The following is a 24,923-nucleotide window of genomic DNA, read 5'->3' as shown; positions in this document are numbered from 1 at the left end:
CCAGACTACCTTTTTGGCTTTCTATGCTCTCGGGGTTTATTTCTCTGTTGTCCCCTTTTAGTCTTCAGTGAAATATTTTTAGCTTTGGTTAGAGGAACCAAGAAAAAAAGGTTTTTGTTGTTGTTTTCTCCCCCCTCTTTTTTAAAGCATTAAAGAGAACCCGTGCTCTCTAGAGTCCACGTGATGGTGGCGGCAGTTCTTGAAGTGAGAGACCCTCCGGGAGATGGTAACACGCAGGGTTAAAGACAGGGGTCACGTGGCATTCCTCATCCCTGCACTTCCCATTCTTCCAAAATCTCCCAGTACTGAGACTTAGGGTCTGTGTTTTGTTATTACAGATGGCACTATTCTGTCTTATATCCTCCTCCTGTCCTTAATTGAGTTTACACACATTTATTGAATATTCACTGTGCACTAGGAACACTACACGAGGCACTGGGAGTACACCTGTGAGCAGGACATTCCTACCTCCTGCCCTTACGAAGCTTACTGGGGATCAAATTGACAGAGTGAATTTGGAAAAAAGAGAAAGCTCTGTGGAATAGTGGGATGAGTAGAAGTTTGGAGCCAGGCGGAGAGGGGTTTGAAGGCCGGCTTGATCACACACCATTCTGTGAACACAGGTAAATTCTTTCTATGATAACTTTCTCATTTGTTAAAATGCATTTAAGTACCACCTACTTCATAGAATTATCCACCAATTCATTCATTCATTCATTCATTCATCCATGCAACAAATGTTTACTGAGCAATTACCAAGTACTGGGCACTGTTTTAGGTGCTAAGAAGTAGTAGTGAAAAAAACAGACAAACCCCTTCCATCTGCCCTCCCTCTCGTGGGAGGGGACAAACAACAAGTAGGTAAAACATAGATATCCAACAGTGGAAAACACTCTGGAGAAAAATGGCACAGTAGGGGGAACGGGGAATGCCAATGGGGGTTAGGGTGACAACTTTAAGTGGGATGGGCAGGGGACATTTGAACTAACGTCTGAAAAGGTGAGGCAGTCTCTGCAGATGTCTGGGGAAGAGCATCCCAAACAAAGAAATGAGCAAATGCCAAGAGTCTGAGGCAGGGGTGGGCCTGAAGTATTTGAGGCGCAGCAAGGAGCCCTGTATAGTATAATAAACAAGAAGGGTGGTAAGAAAACAGGAGTTTAGACTGTGGAAGGGCCTTGGTTGAGCATGGTAAAAACCCTGGCTCTTATACTAAGAGAAATGGGGAGCCACTGGAGAGTTCTGAGCACAGGAGTAACTAGGTCTATCTTGCACTTAACAGGATGGATCACTTTGGCTTCGGCGTGGAACTGGACCACTGGGAAGCAAGTGTGAAAGCAGGCAGGAGGGCTGTCATGTAGGAGATGGTGGTTGTCCGGACAGAGTGATGGCGGGAGAAGGAGTGAGAAGTGGCTGGACCTCCAGATATTTAAGGTAAAGCCAGTAGGCTTTGCTGATGATTAGTGTCAAAGACATGATGCTAAGGTTTTTGACCTGAGCAACTGGAAGGATGAAGTTACCATGTAGTGGGGTAGGGAAGATTCTGGGAGGCAGGGGATGTGAATCAGGAGTTTGGTTCTAGATCTGTGAAGTGTGACGTGCCTACACACCCACGTAAAGGAGGCAACGGGTAAACAAGTCTGAAGTATGGGTAAAGAGGACTAGGCATTCACTATACATTTGGGAGTCATCAGCTTCAGATGACACATGGGGCTGGCGAGGTCTCCTAAGCAGCTGTGGTAAGGACAGGTAAAGCAGAAAGCACCAAGTACAGCATCAGGCATTTAGTAAGTGTTCAATAAACACTTTCTCACTGTAGCCATAGGGAATTTGGCAGGCCATTCAGGGAAACAGTGAACTAGGCCTTGGGGTGTATTTTAGACTGCCCCAGGTTTATAGGCCTTTCACAGATGACTTGGGTTTTCACAAGCCTTTGGAGGTTAAAAATAATTGGTTTTGGCTTTCATATCTTTGTGTCTTCACAGAGAATTCCTTACGAAAGTAGACTGAGCACTAAAGTCCCAGTGCTCTCGCCCACATGGTGACTATAAAACACCACATTGTGGCAGCAGACAGGAGCTTTCCCAGAGCACAGAGCACCTACCCACGCTAAGCTGAAACAGACGAAACCTCCACTTTACTAAATCAGCTCCCTGAAGACTGGCATGAGCTCAGGAAACACACACACCTGGACACCAGGCGCTGGCTCCTTTGAGGCTCCAGGTGGCTCTTCTCTCCGCTGGACTAATGGGCACATTCCCGGCTCCTAAGTGAGATTTCCTTAGGGTTCTGTGCTGAGTGTTCTGTCTCCCGATACTGGTGCCCCTAACCCCCTCTCTTCCTTTGAGGCCTTGCTCAAATGCCGCCCTCCAACGAGGCCCACCCTACTACATTCAAACTCCCAATCTCTCCTCCAGCGTTCCCCTGTCCTGCTCTATTTTCTGCCATGCCACTTACTACCTTCCAAGATATTGAAAACTTGACTTATTGGTTATACTTTTTGTTTAGTGACCAACTTTGGGACTCAATGACTGGGATAGTCTTACAGCACAGAACACTGCTTGACACACTGAAGTTGCTCAAGACATTGGTTGAATAAAGGAGGACGTGCTCACCTCACTGTTGGGGCAGCAACCTGTAGCCCTGAGCCTTTCCCCAGGACCCCCGACTTCGAACAGCAGACTCTCAGAGAACCCAGAGCCTCCCCAGGAACCAGACTGCCCCCCTTTCCCCACAGGTATCATCCAATCAAGCTGTAGCTGAGTACACTGAGAGCGTGAGTGTCCCCCCACCCCCACTCCAGGGGAATACGAGATTAATTCTTGGGCAATCTTGGGGCAGCCTCACATGCTGGTTATTCTTGTTCAGTCCCTCAATTATGTCCTTGTCGGTTTCTTCATGCTCAAGTCACTGCTCTCTGCTGCTTCTTGGCCCCATCTCCCACTTCTCCCTGCCTGCACTATGCTAACTTTCCACTGTGTTCTGTGAAGTCTTGTCCCTTTATAACCTCAGCTTCTTCAGTGAATGCCCCTTCCATCCACTGCTCTCACAGAAACCTGGGTCTCCCCTCAAAACGCCATTTCCTCTCCAGCCCTGTGTGATGGAGGCTGCTCTTTCTTGTATTCCCCATGCAGCTGAGGATCCCTTGTATCCTCTTTGTATGCCCTCCATGCTTTCAAGTCATCACTTATGTCATTCTTACTAGATAAAATAAAAAACAAAAACCCGTCCATTGTTGATGCTATCCAGAAACACTACCTCCTACCCCTCCCCCCTGCCGTTCTCAGTTACTCCCTTCCCATTCACTAAGTCTTTAGCTCACAAGACACCCTTTCCAATCAAGCTTATAAGGTCATCTGTTTGGCTTAGAATTTTCAGTTTTATCCCAATTACAAAGAGCATAGTTGGTACTCAAGGAATATTTGTGGGACACCTGGGTGGCTCATTCAGTCGGTTGAGCATCAGACTCTCGGTCATGATATCGGAGTCATAAGATCAAGCCCTGAGTCAGGCTCTGTGCTCAGTGGGGAGTCTGCTTGGGATTCCTTCTGCCTCTCCCTCTGCCATTCTCCCTGTTCACGCACACACACTCTTTCTCTCTCTCTCAAATAAATAAATAAAATCTTAAAAAAAAAATTTTTGCTAAATGAATGAGTGAATAAATGAAACCTGGGGCATGGAGAAGGAGGCAAGTTGAGGTTCAAGTCTCATTTTTGGGTTATATCCTTCCCAGTTTAGCAGACACTGATAAGGGTACAGGATAGGCTAAATCTCATCCGTGGATGATGATTATTATCCCCACTTTACAGCTCACTCAAAATTATAGTTAGTAAGATGTGGAACTGGGCTTTAAAAATCCATGTCTGGGGGCGCCTGGGTGGCTCAGATGGTTAAGTGTCTGCCTTCGGCTCAGGTCATGATCCCGGGGTCCTGGGATTGAGCCCGCATCGGGCTCCCTGCCTCTCTCTCTCTCTCTCTCTCTGACTCTCATGAATAAATAAATAAAACATTTAAAAAAAAATCCATGTCTGATAGCACAGCCCATGTTTTTAACTGCCAAAAAACACTGCCCTCCTGGGTGCCTGGGTGGCTCAGTTGGTTAAACGACTGCCTTTGGCTCAGGTCATGATCCTGGGGTTGTGGGACTGAGTCCCACATAGGGCTCCCCTGCTCTGTGGGGAGCCTGCTTCTCCCTCTCCATCTGCCTGCCACTCCCCCTGCTTGTGCTCTCGCACTCTCTCTCTGTCAAATAAATAAATAAAAAATCTTTAAAAACAAAACAAAACACTTCCCTCCTGAACAACATAGCTTGCAGTTAAAAGACAAGGTTCATACAGCCTACTGCATATAAGTATTCTGAATAATTTCCATAGCGTTGACACATGATTTTGTCATATAATACAAGCAGTAGGGAATTCTCAAAGGAAACAGAAAACTATTTTTCCCCACAGACATATAATTAAAAGAATATAGTGAAGACCAAAAAAAATCCAAAACATCTATTTCCAGATTTGTGGGGAATCACTGGATATAGAGACATTTTAATTAAGACTATTTCTGTATGATAGAATTTCAAGAATGGAAAGCACCTGAGAGGAGGAGACAATTCTCATGCAGCTGTATCTGTGCAGGACTCTCAATTAAGGCACCTATGATTTGTGGGCTGAATCTAACCCACTATTTGTTTTTCTGATGGCCCATGAGTTAAGAGTTATTTGTAACAGCTGAGAAAAAAAAAAATCGGACTATTTCATGACACATAGAAATTATATTAAAATTTCAGTGTCCATAAATGAAATTTCATGGGAATACAGACCTACTCATTTGTCTACGTGCTGTCCCTGCCTGCTTTTATGTTACAGCAGCAGAGCTGAGTAGTTACAACAGAAACAATAAAGCCAGTGTTGGCTAAAATGGTGACCATCCGGCCCTTACAGAAAAAGTTGGCCAACCCACTATAGATAATTTCTTCTGGCTTATCTTTCAGTTCACTAACACAGTCTTCAGTTGTATCTAATCCTGCTTAAATCCTACTGAGTTTTTAATTTTACTTAATGTTTCTCAATTCTAGAAGTTTTGTTTTTCCAAATCGGATATTTTGCTTTTTATAATCCCCTAACCATGTATATAATACATAATTCAATCTCGTCCTTATTTCTTTAAATATAGTATATCTAATTGCTTTATCAATTGTGTTTGGTAATTCTGATTTCACAAATCTTTGCAGGTCCCCCTCTGTTGTCTGGTGTTTTTCATGGTTCTCACTAATGGAGCCTTATTTCCTTGTGTGCTTTACTGTTAGCTGTTCACTTCCTTGAAAGGTTATTTGCAAGGAGCTCACGTCTTCCTCCAGAGCAGGCCTGCATTTGCCTCTGCCAAGACCTTGGCGGCACTGCCAATCTGTAATACCTTAAACTCTCAAATACTTAAAAGTTCACCACTTGAGGTTCCATAGATCACCTGGCTGTGAATATCAAGTATTGCTTGTTTATTAACTTATTGCCCTGATCCACTCAGAGTTCTGGCAACCTTTTCTGGTTGAGGGGTGCAGGTTTCCTTCTAGTTCCTCCTATGCTGAGTCCTTTGGGGTTCTAGTTTAATGTGGAAAGGATGAAAAGATGGAAAATAGGGAAGAGATATTAGTAGACCTGGAGGCTAGAAGGCGAAGGTCTAACATTTAAACTCTGATTAAAAGGGAGTAGAGAGAGAGTGGGCAGAGGCAATATTTAAACAGATAATGGCTGAAAAATTTCCAAAACATATGCACTCCTATACTCCAGAAGTATAGTGACAGATGGTGGCTACACTTGTGATGAACAAAGCATAACATATGGACTCTTCAAATCACTGTTGTACATCTGAAGCTAATGTAACGTGGTGTGTCAGCTATATTTCAATTTTAAAAATAAATTCTGTAAAAAAAAATTGTTTAATTTAAAAATTAAATATTTAAAAATCTAAATGAATCCAATCAAGACAAATAAAAAGAAATTCTTACATTTATAAATTTATTCATACTTCATCCAAGCCTTTCTTCTATTCTTCCTAAGAATCTTGGGAGGTAGGTATTATTATCTACATTTCTTCGTAAGGAAAAACTGGTATTCAGAGAACTAAGACAAATTATCTACAGTCATGTAATTCTAAGCAGCAGGGGCAGAATTCAAACCTAGTTCTTCTGACTCAAGTTCAGGTTCTTTCCTGTACATCAGAAGTAGAACACAACAGAGCAGAAGGTGACTTCGTAAGAGGAGATCCATCCACTGCTAAGGGATCACCTCCAGAACTCAGAACCCTGAACTTGGAAACTTTTCCCTGGAAGCAGGTAAAAATCATTCCCACACAGCTGTGCTTTCTTCTGAAGATAAGCACCGGACTGGAAAAGTCTTTGCAATTAGAGGCAGGAACATTCTAGCTTGTACCTTAACTTGTGAGTTATTCCCTGGGCTAAAGACCAAGTTGAACTCAAATGCTTCATGGGCCTAGCCTGGGATGCAAGAGCAAGCCGCAAAACAGCCCACTCTGTACCAGCCAACTGTCAGGACAGCAGGACAGGAGCGTCCTCCTAATTCCTCTCCCCACGCTGCTGGAGAGAGTTTAAATACTGTAGTTAATTAACATGTCCTAGGTAACATGCCTTTTGTTCATCAATGTGACTTGACTTGGTAAATTACTACATCTCTTCCATTCTGGTGACATTCCACTTGTTTACAGCTTATACTTGATTTGTTTTTCGCCCCGAGCACTAAATTAAGAATCTTTCTAAGGGCGAAGCCTATGGCTTTCTAACCTAATTGGGCCCCATTCCCCAGATGTTAACATGTGGCTGACATCTCTCCACTAGCCTGGTATAAAGAGCAGACCATCCTTCCCTTGGGGCTGCCTCAGCAATGTATAAAAGCTGGGAGAATTACAATGCCTGAACTCACAGTAAGAGGCACAAGAACCACAAAGCCAGAGGCCAGGAAACAGCCCAAGGCTAGACAATTCAGTGGGAAAGCCAGAGAGCCCCAGATTCGATGTCTTGTGTGTAGGAGCAGTCATCACCATCACAGGCAACTACGGGCAAGGGCTCATGCAAGAGAGGAAAGCAAGGAGACACAATTCCCATTTTTCACGTCCGTCTGGTACAGAGCAGGGGCCACGGGTGTACAAAGACGACTGACAACCGAAAGGAGCTACAGGCAGTTTTGCAACCATTTACTGCAGATCAGCCATGCGAGAGGTGCCATACAGCGCATGAGCACACAGAATGGATGCAGCCCAATCTCGAGGCATCCCAGCCTAACTGGGGAAGGGCACAGTCATCCACCTATCCTTTGTGCACCTATCCATCCATGCAACCACGGTCCGGGTTTACCAAGCACCTCACAAAGATACGCCAGCATTGGCTAGGTGCTAGGGAGACCAGGAAGGCCAGAACAGGGGATTAGATACTCTGTACTTGGAAACCCCTATGAATTAATCATTTCAATTAAATCCTTACACTAACCCCGTGAGGTAGGCATATTGGCATATTCACCTTACAGATGAAACTGGGCTCAGAGTGGTTCAAGAGCTTGCCCCAAATCACAAAGAGAGTAAATGGCAATCCGGGATTTGAATCAGCCAGGCCTGGCTCCAAGCCGGTGCTCTTAATAAATTGATAATTATTACACAGTTGGTTACAGTACGATGAGATCATTGGTGACAGAGGGACAAAATTCACAGGAAGCATCAAGGAGGAGATCGTGAATTTTGTGTAGGGAAGAGGGGGCCTTTGAGTTTTCCCAGGTGAGCAGCAAGGAAAGGGCAGTGCAGGCACAGATAAGAAGCCCATGCCAAGGCAGAGGAGAATGGAGGGTTCGCCTGTGGCAGAGGGATAGGAGGTAGTGCGGGAGAGGAAGTCTGACCACGGAAGGCTTTGCACGCCAGGCTGCAGAGCATCTTTGCCAGGCCTCTGCCTCCTGCTGTAACTCAACCATCCTCTGCTCTGTAGCAGAAGCCTTTCCGGGGGCCTCCTTGTCCCTTGAACCTGGCAGGAGCTGCCTGTGCCAGCCAAATCAAAGGCTTTATGTTTGCACCCACAATCCCGTCCTCTCTGGGCCCCTGCAAACGGTACAAGAGTCTGCTGACAGACTGAGGCCAGAGGCCCCAGGGAGTCCCCCAACAGACACAGAACGGAGCGGGTGACCCTTCAAAGTTGGACCCCAGCTCCCAGAGACATCTACCACAGAGTTAAGGCGCCTTCTCATTCTACTCACAGTTTAGAGTCCAGCTTCAGGAGGAAACCCAACCGATCATACTCTGAAAAAGAAAAGCAGGAAATGTCACTGAAGTCAAGCCACTGTTGACACTAGCAGACTGCACTCCCCAGACACAGACCATGGGGACAGACAATTGCTCAAGGAACAGAGCCAAATACATAAGCCACGACTAAATCTAAGTCACAGAACTCCTGCTGAACACCTGTTGTATGAAGGACCAGGTTCAATGCCAGGTGTTTCCCAGACCCTCTGGGCCCACGGTCCTATGCTGGCTGTAACTACCTTCCTGTTTAAATGTGGTACTTGACTGAAATTTACTTAAACCACAAAACCGGACCCCCGGAGAAGTAACAGGGCCAGAAGCAATCTCTGCTTCCTCTAAGCTCGAATCATAATTTTTGCTGAAGCAGCCGTGTTCACTACGAAGTGAAGGCGTGGCAGCCAAGGGGTCTTCAAATCCATGGCAATGAACCCATCCTCTTCATGACAACCACAAAAAGCTGACAGTTCTGATTACATAAAGAGGAGGAAATTGAAAATGAAGTCTAAAAATAAGTTGTAAGATGTTTACGACAAATGATAAATCATGAATAGGTTAAGTTCTTTACATCTTTCCTCATTCTAAAATGAAGCTGAAGCGGTTTTACAAAGTTGTATGAAGTACAAGATTTTTTAAAAGAAGGTATCTGGGACCAAAGGGGGAAATAAGCATAAGAAAAATAATAAAATACAGCCAGGATAAGAATACCAAAACCGGATGACCTATAAGGTCCTATGTGCTCGCTGGAGGAAGATTATAGATTTACCCCCAAGATTTCTCACAGCTAAAGCTAAATGCGAAGCCCTGATAAAATGGTTTCCAGTGTTCATAAAATAAACCAGCAGAATCACAGCTATTCCTGCTACTAAGACTTGAGAAGTGTCATAAGATTATTTCTTGTATCTTTGTTCAAGGATTGCAAAGTGTGTGTGTGTGTGTGTGTGTAAAGAGTGACTACATCAAAATAAGGCAGCCTATGAATGCAGTTCTCAGTCGGGCTGGCTTCACCTGAGGATAAAACAGAATACCAAGACCAAACAACTAATGGAAAAGACCATGTAGCAAGGCTTTTGAGGAACTCAGGCTTTAATAAGCCATGATGGGCCAAGAGCAGGAAGTTACACATCCTGACAAGTACCTCGCAGGAGCCATTCTGCAAGGCCGAGTAAAGCCCAGATTTGAACTCTTTCTTAAGCAGCAGAGCTGCAGTGAGAGAGTAATTCCTCTTCTTAAAATTGAAGATACCAGCTAGGACACACAGCCCAACAGAAGCTTGCCTCCCAGGAGAATACGCTTGGGCGGTCAAAGCCTTTCCTCAAAATAATTCTGCTTTTGCTCTAACTCAGATAAATGGATGGGAGACTTTGCTTAATATGTCAGGAACCTATAAAAGTCAGTAAGAAAAAAAAGGTTTCAATTTTAAAAATAAACTGAAAACAAAATTTGCAAAAAGGGTTAGTTTCAAAGGTTAATACTCTTCCAGCAATCCTATTTATCATTCCATAAAAAAAGAAAATCTCATTAACTTGTCCACATCTGTTGCTTTTCCCCCCATGTGCTCATAACCTTGGGGCAACTAGCCTGCTACTGCTCCTCGGACCCGAGCTAGGACGCCCTTGGACATACAATGAATCCACGCTTTGGCTGGTTCCTTCCAGAGACACCAGAGAATGTTTTCCCCTTGTTGCAAACTCAGATGTCAGGACCACGCAAGGACATAACACAAATGAGGGAAGGAGGGGGAATGTGATACTCTCCCATAGTAACTCATACTACTGATTTTAGTTGCATTAAAAACAAATCCTGTTGAAATGTCTTTTTTTCACCATGCATTTTTGTACAGAGGCCATAATGATATATCTATGGATTATTTTCCAGTGGCATCTTAAGTTTTGTTTTACACATGCATATACTAATTGCATATTAAATAGGTAAGAACACTTTGCATTTCTAAAGAAATTCCCTTGATGGCTCTCTTGGACCGTTGTTTTCTCCCTTAAGAGACGTGAGTACCAGAGATATTTCATTTTACTCTGTAATTTAAGGAAAGGTAACTGTGTGAGCCCAACAATGATAAATGGCAACTGACATTGCCTTTGGGTCACAGAGCCAAGAGGGAGTGGAGCCCATCTGGAGACTCCATGCCTTGCCGAAGGGGGAGCATCCACCGGCGCCAGCTAACAAAGGCAGGCAGTGATGCAGGCCCAGCGTTGCCACATTCTGACTTTTTTTTTTTTAGCCAAGAATCTGGATCTTTGAAGGTAAATCTTCTCAACGTGTAACTATTAACAACAGATTCAAGAAAAATGTAAAGATCATGAGAATTACCCAAAATACGTCCATGGGCAGGATTCAGCCAGTGGGCTCACAGTCTATAAACTCTGTCCTAGGCTGGCAGCCCATGAGGACTGGACGCGTTTCTCTTTCGTGGCTGCACACAGTAGATGCTCCATAAATATTTGCTGACTGTTATTACCCGGATTATTTGGTCACGATGGTCATATATCCAGATCAAATTAGTCTAACAGGATGCTAAAAAGAGTATTTCAGGGGTGCCTGGGTGGCTCAGTGGGTGAAGTGTCTGACCCTTGATTTCAGCTTGGGTTGTGATCTCAGGGTCGTGAGATCCTGCTCTGAGTCAGGCTCTGCACTGGGCGTGAAGCCTGCTTAGGATTCTCTGTCTCCCTCTGGCCCCCCTCCCCCATTGCTCGCTCACTCGCTCACTCTCTCTAAAAAACAATATTTCAGCCAAGCCTCTGGGATAATAACTTTCAGACACTAAAGTGAGGTTCTAGACTGAGATGTAAATTTTCAAGGGAAATATCTGAAAGCTTGTTACGTAATTCGAAAGGCCCTCCCTACATCAGTTATAAAAGTAACTGGCTATGAGCAATTAAGGAGGGAGGATTTGAACAGCTTCCCTGGAGACAGCAGTGCTATGGACTCCATCTCACTTAAGGGGCAGGATGGGTAGTACTTGTCTCTCCCTCACGCCTGGTGAGGGAAGCTTCACTTTGACCCTTAAAGAGTGGGGAACGTGGTGGACTTCGGGTGCCTGACTTCCACCTGACCAGTGTAAAGGACACGAGTTGGGCTGGATGGAAGGAGAGATGCACTAGAACTGGCCTGCACCCCTAGAATTTGTTGTAGAAAAGGATGTGTGAATGAGCTGGTGTGGGTTTGTTTTAGGTCCCTTCCAAAACACCTGTCCAGAGGGTGGCCAGGGCCGCAGCAGAGAGCAGTGGGGCAGACACCGAGTCCCAGGAGCTGCAGAAGGAGTGACAAGGTTCTGGTGAGTGCATTGTCCCCATCAGGGGAACTGCACAGCAGAGGTCCCTCGTTGGAGGGGGTCTTCAAATGCCTACCAGAGCACCCCACAAACGTTAGCTTTAAACACTCAACAGCTGAGACGGTGCTAACAGCATCTTAGGTCTTTTCTGCTCCCATTCTCTCTCTCCCTTCCCCACCAATTCCAGAGAGGTCAGAAACTGCAGGCAGCATCTGGGGAGGACCGCAAGGAGAAGGCCAAGCAGGGCACATCCCCTTCCCAGGGTCAGGCACCTGCTGGTACGAAGCCCTGAGCGCAGGGAGGGGAGGTCACTGTAGCTTTGAATGAATTGAAAGCTATGGCTATTACATAAGGCTGGATACTCTAATTTTGGAATTGGTGACTCCATGTGACCATGGGATTTTTATTACCTCAGCGGTATCAAAAAATTCTCTGGACCTCCCACACTGAAAACACTTTAAGGGGACACGGGGAGACAAAATGAAGCCGGCTTTGATTATTCCCTGATGTGTCTTGAATGTTCAATATACTGGTTGTACTAATTTAGGCAAAAAGGGCAATTTAACGGTTCACCCAACCGAAGTGTGGAAAGGGCCAGGGTGCAGAGGGCTTCAGGGACCACAGAAAGTGACTGGAACACCACTGGGCCTCCCTGAGCCATTACTCTCCCCGACCGGCTTCCTTCCTGTCAGAAAACATGCTGCCAGCAACTTTCAGGCACACATCTTCAGCTTTGCCTCTGAAAATGGACAGAGACTCCATCTCTCTGCTCCTAATGGCAAAACTCCCAGGAAAGGGCCTGGTGTGCATCCGTTCCTCACGCCTGCTCTCATCACCGTGACAGGAGACAAGGATTATAAAAAATCATGATTCCCACATGACACGTGTGGTTAGGAGCATTTACCAGAAGAAGGAATGTGCTGTCCTGAACAAATGCAGGCTCTCAGGAACAGGAGGAAGTCTTTGGAAAACTCAGAGCTGGCTGAATCTCCCGGATACAATAGGTACGGCCACGGACTACCTGAAATGGGCCACGGCTGAAATGGGCAGTGGACTTTTTTCCTCTCATCCTCATTCCGCTGTGGGATTTTTCCTCCCCTCACCAATCTCCTTCTAAAATCTTTCTCATAATGCCCTCTGGCTCACCTCCCTCTGCTTCCCAGCAGCCCTGAAGCCTGGCTCTGCCGTGTGAGACCTCGCTTTTCCTGCAGCTCTCAAGGGGAGGCTTTCCTCTCAGATGCCAACTTCCGGCAGACACGAGGGGGGAGTACTGATGATGTGCTGTGGTGCTGTTTTCATCACCTTTCCTGTGTTTGGGGTTCACTGATATGTGATACCAGTGAAAATGGATAGATCCATTTTCTTGGATCTATCGGTTTATGGTTTTAACCAAATCTGAAAAATTTCTGGCCATTATTTCTTCAAAAATTTTTTTGCTCTCCCCTCTCTTCAGGGGGGTTCCAATGACACAAGTATTAGGCGGCTGGACATTCTACCACTCACTGATGCTCTATTCATTTTTTCCCCAGTAATTTTGCTCTCTGTATTTTGTTCTAGATAATTCCTATTGAAATATCTTCTAGTTCACCACTCTTATCTTCTGCAGTGTCTAACTGCTTTCGGTTCAGTATAGTTTTCATCTCAAACACTATTTTTCATCTCTAAATTTCTTTTTATATCTTATAAATCTTCCCATAATATTCTTTTTTCTTCTACTTTCTTGAAGATAGGGAATATGTTTCAATGTCTCTGCCTACTAATTCTTTTTTTTTTTTTTAAAGATTTTATTCATTTATTTGACAGAGAGATAGAGAGAGAACACAAGTAGGCAGAGGGAGAGGGAGAAGCAGGCTCCCCGCAGAGCGGGGAGCCTGATGTGGGACTCGATCCCAGGACGCTGGGATCATGACCTGAGCTGAAGGCAGTCGCCCAACCGACTGAGCCACCCAGGCGCCCTCTGCCTACTAATTCTATCAATTGTTATCACTAGGCCCATTTCTATTGATTGTTTTTCTCATTATGGATTGTTTTTTCATGCTGTTCTGAATTGCCTGGTCATTCTTTATATATTTATATATTTTTTAAACTTTTAATTTTAAGGTTATTTTTAGATTTTATTTATTTATTTGCCAGAGAGAGAGAGGGAGTGCGCACAAGCAGGGGGAGGGGCAGAGGCAGAGGGAGAAGCAGACTCCCCACTGAGCAGGGAGCCCGACATGGGACTCGATCCCAGGACCCTGGGATCATGATCTGAGCCGAAAGCAGACACTTAACTGACTGAGCCAGCCCGGCACCCTTAAGTTTTTTATTTTAACTCCAGTATAGCTAACATACAGTGCTGTATTAGTTTCAGGTGAGCCTGGTCATTCTTGATTGGATGCCAGCCATGTGAATGTTACTTTGTTGGGTGCAGGATATTTGTGCATTCCTTAGTTATTTTTGAGATGCAGTTAAGTTACTTAAAAGTTTGATCCTTTCAAGGCTTGCTTTTAAGCTTTGTAGGGTTAAGATCAGAGCAAAGTGGACTTTAGTCTCAGTCTTCAGTCTGAGCTTTTCCTCTCCTGAGGTCCAGACTTGTATACCCAGCTGTCTGCTGGACATATCTGCTTCCTACACACACCTGAAATTCAGGCTGCCCCACACAGATTTCTCTTTCACCACTCTCACACGTGCAGAACCTGGTTCTTCTCCTGTAGTCCCTGCCTTAATGAATGGTACCACTACTCATCCAGCTGCCGAGCTTGAAACCTGAGAGAATTCCTTGATTCCTATTTCCTTCTTATTTAATTACCATGTCCTTTTTTTTTAAAGTTTTTAAATTCCAGTTAGTTAACATACAGTGTAATATCAGTTTCAGGTGTACAATTTAGTGATTCAACACTTACATCACCCAGTGCTCAACACAACAAGCACACTCCTCAATCCCCGTCACCTATTTCCCCCATCCCCACCCACCTCCCCACTGATAACCAATTTGTTCTCTGTAGTTAAGAGTCTGCTTCTTGGTTTGCCTCTCTCTCTCTTTTTTCCCCTTGGCTCATTTGTTTTGTTTCTTAAATTCCACACATAAAGGAAATCATACGGTATTTGTCTTTCTCTGACTGACTTATTTCACTTACCATAACACTCTCTTGCTCTATCCACGTCCTTGCAAATGGCAAGCTTTCATCCTTTTTATGGCTGAGTAGTATTCCATTGTATATATACCACGTCTTCTTTATCCATTCATCTGTTGATGGACACCTGGGCTATTTCCATAATTTGGCTATTGTAGATAATGCTGCTATAAACATTGGGGTGCATGAATTACCATGTTCTTTTAATTTCATCTTCTAAATGGATCTCAAACCCACTTACTTTTGTCCGTTTTTACTATCCTTGATTAAGAAGCCAGCTTCACCTCTCATCTGGATTACCTGCTTCCTGTCTTATCCCTCTCTAACAGATTCTTCCTGATGTGACCAGAGCTATCTTTCTATAGGACAAATATGGTCGTGTCATATCTGCTTAATATGTCCCTCTCTGTCAAATAAATAAATAAAATCTTTAAAAAAAAATAACAGCCGGGGCGCCTGGGTGGCTCAGTTGTTAAGCATCTGCCTTTGGCTCGGGTCATGATCCCAGGGTCCTGGGATCCAGCCCCGCATCTGGCTCCCTGCTCGGCGGGAAGCCTGCTTCTCCCTCTCCCTCTCCCCCTGCTTGTGTTCCCTCTCTCCCTCTCTCTCTCTCTCTCTGTCAAATAAGTAAATAATGGGGCACCTGGGTGGCTCAGTCATTAAGCGTCTGCCTTCGGCTCAGGTCATGATCCCAGGGTCCTGGGATCGAGCCCCGCATCGGGCTCCCTGATCCACGGGAAGCCTGCTTCTCCCTCTCCCACTCCCCCTGCTTGTGTTCCCTCTCTCGCTGTGTCTCTCTGTCAAATAAATAAATAATAAAATCTTAAAAAAATAATAAAAAAATTTAAAATATTAAAAAAAAATAACTGCCTAAAACCTCTGAATGCCCTCTATTGTTCTAAGAACGAATCTCAGTCTCTTGGTTCATAAGGTCCATCAGGATCTGATCTATAGCAACCATTCCAACCTTACTCTTGGAGTGCCTGCACCACCCCCACTCTGCCCCTGCCAAATTCTATGCTCTGGCCAGACTGAGCTACTTTATTTTCCTCCAAAGTATCTTTGACATCTCTAGGCCGGCCTTCGTACATGCTTTTCCCTTCACTTAAAACATTATTCCCAACCCCTTTCCACATGGGGTTATTCTCTACACATTGCTCCTAAGTGACCCATGGTCACCTCAAACTCGAAATGCTGCAAATCAGACTTATCTGCACCCTGTCCCCCAGCCCTATTTTTTGTTTTGTTTGCTAGTACCATTACCATTCAGTCCTCCAAGAAAGACATGTTTGGTGCACCCTCTCTCATTTCTAAATACAGATCCTCCTCCCTACATTGCAGTCACTGCTTTTCCTGGATGGGCACTGTTGCTCAGGCCGTGCGGCAAGCTCTTCATCTGTCTGTACCTGTCCTCCCGGCCTCGCCTTCCGCCACTCCCCTTTGGGCAGCCTTTCTGCCTGAGAGCTACTGCAGACAATGTTTCCTCTATTTGCAATGCCCTCACTCACACTGCTGACTTGGCAAACACCCACTCATCCTTCAAGATACAGTTGTCAAAGCAAAATCTAACAGGTACTTCAGCACTACAAGGACCTTCTTGGCTTGGCCCTTCCCTACCTTTCCATCTCCAACTGCACTGTCTTCCCCACTGTGCTCTCTGCTCAGGCCATTCCGGCCTTCTTTCCGTTCCTTGAATAAGCCACGAGCTGTTTCAATATAAGACTTTTTCTTAGAAGCAGTGTTTTTCTGTCTGAAATGTGTCCTCTTTACTTGGTTAATTCCCGCTTATCCTTTAGACCCTAGTGCAAATCTACTCTTTCAGAAGAGCATGCGTTGACCCTCCTGCCTAGGTTGTGCCCCCTCTTTCATGCTCCTCTAACACAGTGTTAGAGCATTAACAATCATTTGTCCTCTTGGCACTTCTGTCCTCCTTTGGAAACAAGCCCCTTGAATTTCTTTTAAGGAACTGCCCTTCTTCTCCTACAGGCAAGTGGTGAGACTGTCAACAGGATTTGCCTGCCCAGAGCAGAGGCACTTGACAAAAGCTAGGTTAGTTGGACTCTTTCCCTCTTAAGCGGAGTGGCGCCAGGGAGTAAAACAGGGTGCTGAAGGAATGGACTGTTTGTTGTAATCTAGATTCCTGGCACTGCCCTTCGTGTTCTTTCTGAGGGCCAGCTGTATGACATTTAATTTGGTTCTATGGGTACCCATGACCTTCCAGTAAATTCCTTTTTCTTTAAGTTAGCCGAGTTCAGTTTCTGTTTCTTGCAATTAAACAATCCTAACTATATATATATCTTGTATAGGGCCTGGCACAGAGGTTGGTATTCCATCAATGTGCTAAACAAATGGAAGAATGAACGGAGTGACCAGATGACCAAGAGAGCCTAATGTAGCCCTAAGACCTGGATTCTCTGTGTCCTTCCACCCCTTGCTGCAGGGAGCACCAGGAACTGTGCACCAATGGTGGCAGCAGCTGAAGCTCCCTGTCACTAGCCTGGCCACCTTCTACAGCGCTCCCAGCCCACCCGGATGATTATGTCACAGTCACCTGCCCTGGCTCTTCTTAGGCACTCCTCCCCCATTTCCATTCCTGGCTTTTACTTTGGGGTTCCCTTTTGAGGACTCCACATTTGCCCAGGCAATTCCCTCCTGTCATTTATAAAAGCCTAAAACTTAACTTTCTCCACAAAGACTTCCTGAGGCTCCTGAGTGACTAACCCCATGTCCAGCGCAGCCAGAGATCGGACCTGACCAGCACTGCGCTCTCACATTCAGAAGCTGGTTACTGGTGGTTTGATCTGTGCCCTGTTCCTCATGGAGTTCCCAGACTAGCAGGAAAGCTGAAGTCTAATCTTTAGGAAATGTAAACTAGAATAGAAAGCAACCAGGGAGGCAGAGGCATAACACTCTGGGACACAGGAGCAGAGTTTCTTACTATCAGGTGCGAGCAAGGCTGTAGATCCCAGAACATCTCACTGTATACAAATGTGTTTCTGAAGTTGCATGTGAATGCAGCTTAGACAACAGAAATGCTGTTGTGAGTGTACCGACTCTTCAGGGTTGATTTGCATCTGGGGAAGCTGGCAGTAAAGCCTGGGTCTCACCGGCTGTCCACTGATGCCAAATCTGTGGTAAGCACAGAAGACTCTGGGACTCGCAAGTCAGCTGCACACAACGTAGGCCGATGTGCATTTGCAGCACCCCGCTCCCCGGGCCTGAAGGTGCTCTCTCCTCAAGTGTCAAAGCAGCAAGCCCACAGCTATGCAGTGAAGGAGAAATGTTTAGTCTGGTGGTTTGGGCTTCCTGCCTTAGCTTCTGGACCTTAGCAAAGGTCAGCATTATAAAAATCCCTGACCAAAGAGCACACGTGTGTCCTCTGCCTGGCTCCAGGTGGGAAGTGGCATGGATAATGCAAATCTCTGCTCTTCTCCCACACCTGTACCATGTCAGACCCATGAATGCGCGCAGTGCTTTTTCAGATGGCTACAGCCTTTGAAATTAACCATTAACTCTTCCACTGCCGTTCCAAAGGACCAAGTCGGTGTTCTGAGCTCATGCAAACTCCTAGAAGGTTCAGACACTGGACATAAACAAAAGGGGACTATACACACTAAAGTGTGTATGCACCTGGTGATGAAACCTCTCTCTCTGTAAGACAAAATTAACAAAATTACAAGGAGAAATATACGAGTCTCCTGTCATCATAATGGGAAACACAAGAACCACTGAAAAACCAGGCTCACAGAATCCATGAGAATTCAAAAGACTTGAACAGAACAATTAATAAATTTGAACTGATATACAGAGTACCTTACTCCCAACAAGTGGAGAATGCACTTTCTTTTCAAGCATATATGGAACATTTATGAAAACTGACCACCTCTGAGGCATAAACCCTGATATAAAAAATTATGAACACTGAAATAAGCTCAAGCTTTTCGCTTAAAAATTTGAAAATGCCTATTTGTGTTCAACATTTAATATATTCCATAATACTTTGTAATTCATTTTGTTCATAATTCTGTAAAGAAAATTATAAATGCTCTCACAAAGCCCGATTTAGATAACCCTAAGTGCCCTCCTGTTTATTTTAGCATGGTGTACGAACAGAATCATTCTCAACCTCTGCTCTCACGTGTAAACAGCCGGGAACACCGCACTACATAGCGAGATCCTATTCTAGGATGAAGGGAGACCTCCCCCAGCCAAGTATCCTACTCTAGCCTCATCATTAGGCCACGGAGCCCCAGAATGGAATTTCTGAAACACAGGTGCACACCGTGAACCAACTGTGCTACTGGCATTTTTGGTCTCCAGTGACCCACTTCCCTTTTTCATTCTAAAGAACAACCACAAAATCCCATCAGCTGTCCCTATAATCCGCACAAAGTAGATGTTTAGTAACTAATGGCTGCTGATGACATCGGTGAACATTTCCCACGAAGAGGAACAGTTTGAAGAACACTACTGGGGTATATAAAGTTTATGGGATAAAGATATGGATATGCACGCAAACCAGACAGACAGGACAGGCCAACAGGCAAGAAAACTCCAACCACATTAAGGAAGAAGCTCTGCAGCCAGATCTTCTCTAAAAGGGTCATCTTTGGCTCCAGTCTCTGAGCTATGATGAATTGCTAAGTGCAAAGGGCTGAGGGGTAAATGGAACAAGGACCTGTCTTAACCGAAACAGGTCTCTCATTTCCGAAGGAATGGCACTGCACAGTCTCCAAAAACAGTCATAAGCTGTATTAAACAGAAGTAATATAGGTCATGGCTTGGGTGAAGGAGAAAGTTGGCAACAGTTGCAAATGGACTGTCAGACACAGCAGGCGAAGGGAGAAAGTGAGGGGAATGACTGTTTATCGAGCACCTACTGCGTATTCACACTACTCTCAGTACTTTTACCTACACTCTCTATTTAATCCTTAAGCCCCTATGGGGCAGGCACTGTCTCCATTCTACAGATGAGGGAACAGAGGCTTAGAGAGCAGAGAGAACATGTTCAAGATGCCCAACCAGTAAGTGGACCAGCTGAACCAACCCAAGTCTGACTCTGAAGCTTCTTTTCTTTAAATTATGCCACGCTGACTCTCAGAGGCTACAAGAACTGCAGACCCACATATGAAGAGAGTAGCTGCTGGGAGGGCAATTATCTATTACCGCCACCCCTCTGCCCCAGGGTGATGGCAAAAGGCCCCAGCCAGGCCCCCACAGGAATCATGGGAGTCAGCAACAGCCCAGAGGGGCTGGCCAAAATGCAAACAGCTCCCACATCATCTCAAGTCAGGGAAATAAATCATAATGGAGGATCAATTAATCAAAGACAAACTAAAATAGGAAAAGCAATATTATAAAATAAACAGAAAAATGCACTGACCTAGACTAAATTAAGTGACCCAGTAAAATAACTCAGAAGTTCACAAACTGAAATCCAATCTTAAATGGGTGCACACTGGTGTGGGGGAGGGGAGAGGCCTCGCAAGAAGCTCCTGGTAAGTTGTGGTCCCCTGTGACTTGGTACCCTCCGTCCCAGCACAGCATAGCTCTTCTCCAGCGTGACACACCTGGGGCCAACGGAAAGTGGAACCTCACTGGGAGGCTGGAGCCCCAGCCCAGACAGTGTGGCAAACGCGTCATGCCCCTATTTCTCCTCTGTCCTGGGAAAATAGCCATGCCCTGAGGAGGGCATGCAGGGAATTCAATTCTATTCTAGCAAGTGTGTCCAGACCATGCCAGGGCATCCTGCACGAAGCTGCAGGAGAATTTTGGCAGATGACATGACAAAAGAGCAGTTGGGACAAGACATAGCAAAAGTGGCTCACTCTGCAGTTGGTATCTTAAACTTCATGGAGCTTACCACCTCGTAGGGCAGATAAGTACAAATAATTACCAAGCAATTATTATATAAAATAAGACCGAGTCGGGCGCCTGGGTGGCTCAGTTGGTTAAGCGACTGCCTTCGGCTCAGGTCATGATTCTGGAGTCCCGGGATCGAGTCCCACATTGGGCTCCCTGCTCAGCGGAGGGTCGGCTTCTCCCTCTGACCCTTCCCCTCTCATGCTCTCTGTCTCCCATTCTCTCTCTCAGATAAATAAATAAAATCTTTAAAAAAAAAAAAAGACAGAGTCCCTGTCTCCAAAAAAAATTAATTTTCTTTTTTCCCAGCTATAAGATTAACACATGCTATTTATTAACCATAGTTTTTTTTCATTTGGATTTTTAAAGAATGAAGTTAAGAATCATTTGAAATTCCCATTATCTAAAGGTAATTGCTATAAACATTTTGGTGAAAATCTTCCCAGAAATCTCTCTTGCCATAAATACATGTGTAAATGTGCATATATAAGTTTACTTACTCATGGCCTCAATATACATGCTCTTTGTTCCTGCTTTGCTCACTCAACAATATCCTCAATGTTTTCTGTGTCAATAAAAATAAAATTACATCATCGTTTTAATTTTTTTATCTTTATTTTTTCAGTGCAAAAAAGGTAGTTTTATTAAGGCACAGACATAGGACCTGTGGGTAGGAAGAGCTGCACTGGGGTTGTCTACATCATCATTTTTAATGGCTATACAGTATTCCACCATATGCATGTGCCATTTTTTTGTGTAATCCTTAAGTACCCATTGCATGATGGACATCACCATTTCTATTTTTCTACTCTTCATTCAACAAATATTCACTGAGCACCTATTATATGCCAGCTACTGTTCTCTAAGTTCCAGGGACACAGTGATGAACAAGACAGGCAAGGTCCCCGGCCAAATTCTACTGGGAGAGACTGACAATAAGCAAGTAAACAGCAGATAATTTGAAGGAAGGGTAAGTGCTAAGAAATAAAGACATACTTTCTTAGAGAAGGACTGGCTGTCAAGAGAATGGACTACTTTAGGTGCAGTGGTCCAAGAAGGCCTTCCTGCAGAGAGCACATCTGAACACAGACCTGGGATTGTCACAGGAAGCAGGAGTGAAGCATTCTAGGATGAAGAGACGCTGAGCACAAAGGCCCTGACGCAGGAAGAGGCATGGCCTATTCACGGACTCGCAGGAAGGCCAATGTGGCTTGAGGGCAGTGAGGGTCAAAACGGACTAACACACAAGTGTTGAGATGATTCCAGAGAAACTGGAGTGGGAGCCGGCAAGTCAGATTCTGTAGGTCATGGAGTTTGGATTTTATTTTAAGTGCACCATGAAGTCAATGGAGAGCTTTCAGCGGGAACAAGGTATGATCTGACTTACATTTTAAAAGATCCCTCTGGCTCCAGTGTGGAGAATGGACTACCAGGAGGTGACAAATAAGCAGAGACACCAGTAGATGTGTCCTTACCCAGGGGAGAGAAGATGGTACCTTGGACAGAGCTGCTAGAAAAAGGCTGGACAAGGACACACTGTGAATACAGAAAAAGTGAGAAAGGGAGAGAGGAGGGGCAACAATCAAAGTGGTTGCCAGGTCTGTGGCTTGAACACTTGGGGGGACGCGGACAAAAAAATGGGAGAGGAACCACTTGGAGTGCACAGATCCCACACACATTCCATTAGATTTACATGTAAGTATTTTGGTTTGGAGAGGGGCTGCTGTTAATTTTTTTAAATTTTTAATTATTCATTGCTAGTATATAGAAATATAATTAATTTTTTATGTTTTGACCTTATATCCCATCATCTTGCTAAACTCAATTATTAGTTCTAGGAGGGTTTTTTTTTGTAGATTCCTTGAGATTTTCTAGGGAGACAATCATGTCACCTACAAGAAGGGTCAGTTTTACTCCTTCCTTTCCAATCTGTATTCTCATTGTTCCTTTTTCTTGCCCTACTGCACTGGCTAGGACTTGCAGGAGTGGTTCCTGATCTCAGAGGGAGAGCAGTTTCTCACCATGAAGTACGCTGTTTGCTGAGGGTTGTTTGGAGATGCCTCATATCCAGTTGAAGAAGTTCCCTTCTAAGTTTACTGAGAGTTTTTATCAGGAGTAGATGTTGAATTTTTGTCAAATACTTTTTCTTCGCCAGTTAACAGATAAACCCCACGTGGGCACCAAATCTGGGGAGATTTAGCCATTATTCCTTTGTATGTCTCTTCTGCACTGCACTATTCCTCTTCTTCTGGGTTCCAACAGCAGACAGTAACCTTCTGGTATTGCCCCACTCATCACTAAGGCTCTGCTCGACTTTTTAACTCTTTTTTCTTCGTTGTTCACACTGGATAATTCCTATTGCTTTCCTTTCAAGGTCATTGATTCTTTCCTCTTTGTCTCTATTTTGATATTGAGTCCATTCAGTTGAGTTTTTAAAAATTTCAGTATTGTATTTTTTTTCCTTTATTTCCATTTGGTTCTTTTTTATCTTTTTTTTTAATATCTTTTTTTTGGGGGGGGGGGGGGCCTAACAGTTTCTATCTTTTTTGTTTTAACACTGTTTGCTCTTATTTTGCGGAACATTTTTATAATAGCTACTTAAAGTCATTGTCAGATTATTCCAACATCTGTGTTGAGATGTTCCTGGTTCTTCACATGATAAGTAGTTCTGGATTATACCTTGGATATTTTGAATATGAAGTTATGAAACTTTAGGTCTTATTTAAATCCAGTGGAGAGGGGCGCCTGGGTGGCTCAGTCAGTTAAGTGTCTGAGTCTTGATTTCAGCTCAGGTCATGATCTCAGGGTCCTGGGATCAAGCCCCGTGTCAGACTCTGAGGGAGTCTGCTTGAGGATTCTCTCTCCCTCTGCCCCTCCCCCTGCTCACACGCACCCCCCCCAAAATAAATAAATCTTTAAAAGTAAGTAAGTAAATAAATAAATAAATCCAGTAGAGAATGTTGACATTTTTGTTCTACCAGACTCTCAACCAGGTTGGATTTAGGTGGCAAGTTCTGACCAGCCTTCCATGGGCTGTGGTTTCAATGTCAGTTCCAGTTTCAAAGCCTACTCAGGTGTGTCCTCTGTGGGCGCCACCCACTGTCCAGTCTGGGACTCAGGCAGTGGTCTATCTTTCAGATCAGTTCTCAAAGTCTTTGGTATGTTGGTTAGAATCCGACGCATGCATGCACAGCTCAGGGGTTAGCCCAGAAGGTTGTAGGTAACTTTCTGGAATCACTTTCCTGAATTCTTCCCTCTGTTTTCTCCTTGCACCTTCCAGTTCACTAGGCCTCCCCTTCTTGGTTCTCTGGCCTCAAAGCCGGGAACTCAGTTACCACATTCTGCCACACATTTCTCAAACTACTCAAATCCAACCAGCAGGAAGGCGGAGGGAAAAAAAGCAACCGATTTCACCCCACCCTCCTGGGATTACACGTCCTCTGATCAGAGAGGAAGGCTTCCCTCCTTCAGTTTTAGGTGCTTGAAGACCCCATGCTGCCACTGAAACCACCACCACCACCACTACTGTGGGACTGCCTGGGGACTAAGGCACAAGAGAACACAGGAGAAGACAACCCCTGGAAGACTTCCCCTCTGCCTGAGCCTTAGAGTCCCTTTCCCGCCCCAGAACCCTAACTAGAGGTCTTCTGAAATTCCCTCTGGTTGTGCCCTGATGTGCATTGCTTGAGTCTAGGACATGGGACACCAGGGGAAAAATGAGAAATTCACTGACTGTGTGGCAGCACTCTTAATTCTAGTTTTCTTCCCCAATCTGTCTGCTACTATTGATATTTCAGAGTCCTCAAATAGCTGCTAAATGCACCTGTCCAGGCCTTTAGCTGCATCCAATGACAGAGATTCTTGTACATGTATCTTGTACACATATCCTGGTACATACAGAAGCATCCATTTATGTAGGGAATATATCCATGAGAGGAAAAGCCGGGTCATGAGGTATGTGTATATTCAAATTTTACTAGATACTACATGGTCTTTTTAAAGGGGTTGTAACCAGCTTACCCTCTGGCCAGTAGACTCAGAGCTTCCACTGTACCACATCCTCACCAACACTGGAATAGCAAGCTTTTCAAGTTTTGCCATTTTAGTAGAGATGCGGTGGTATCTCCCTGTAATCCTAATTTGCCTTTCCCTAGGTAGCAATGCAAAATGCAATCGAACACCTTTTCATAAGTTTATTGGCCATCTGGATTTCCCCTTCTGTGAAGTGCCTACTTAGGCCTTTTTGCTTATTTCGATACTGGGTTGTTTCTTTATTCCTATTGATTTCTGTAGTTCTTCATTCTGGAAACATGCCCCCTGTTGGGTGGTTGGGTTATAAATATCTTTTTTGCAATCTGGATTGCTTTTATCAC

At 44.7% G+C, this 24,923-nt stretch overlaps 1 protein-coding gene across 12 annotated transcripts in view; it reads right to left on the bottom strand.

Moving 5' to 3' along the window:
- Positions 1-24,923, bottom strand: part of ST3GAL3 (ST3 beta-galactoside alpha-2,3-sialyltransferase 3) — a 160,085-nt gene that overhangs the window by 86,848 nt on the left and 48,314 nt on the right. For all 12 annotated transcript variants that reach the window (XM_021683814.2, XM_044913992.1, XM_044914000.1 and 9 more), the window contains one exon: positions 8,241-8,283. In XM_021683814.2, the coding sequence (XP_021539489.1) occupies positions 8,241-8,283 (43 nt within the window). The remainder of the gene's footprint in view (positions 1-8,240; positions 8,284-24,923) is intronic.

This window comes from Neomonachus schauinslandi, chromosome 4 (assembly GCF_002201575.2).
Source record: "Neomonachus schauinslandi chromosome 4, ASM220157v2, whole genome shotgun sequence".
Taxonomy (NCBI): Eukaryota; Metazoa; Chordata; class Mammalia; order Carnivora; family Phocidae; genus Neomonachus; species Neomonachus schauinslandi.
This window is presented reverse-complemented; position numbering and strand designations above follow the sequence as displayed.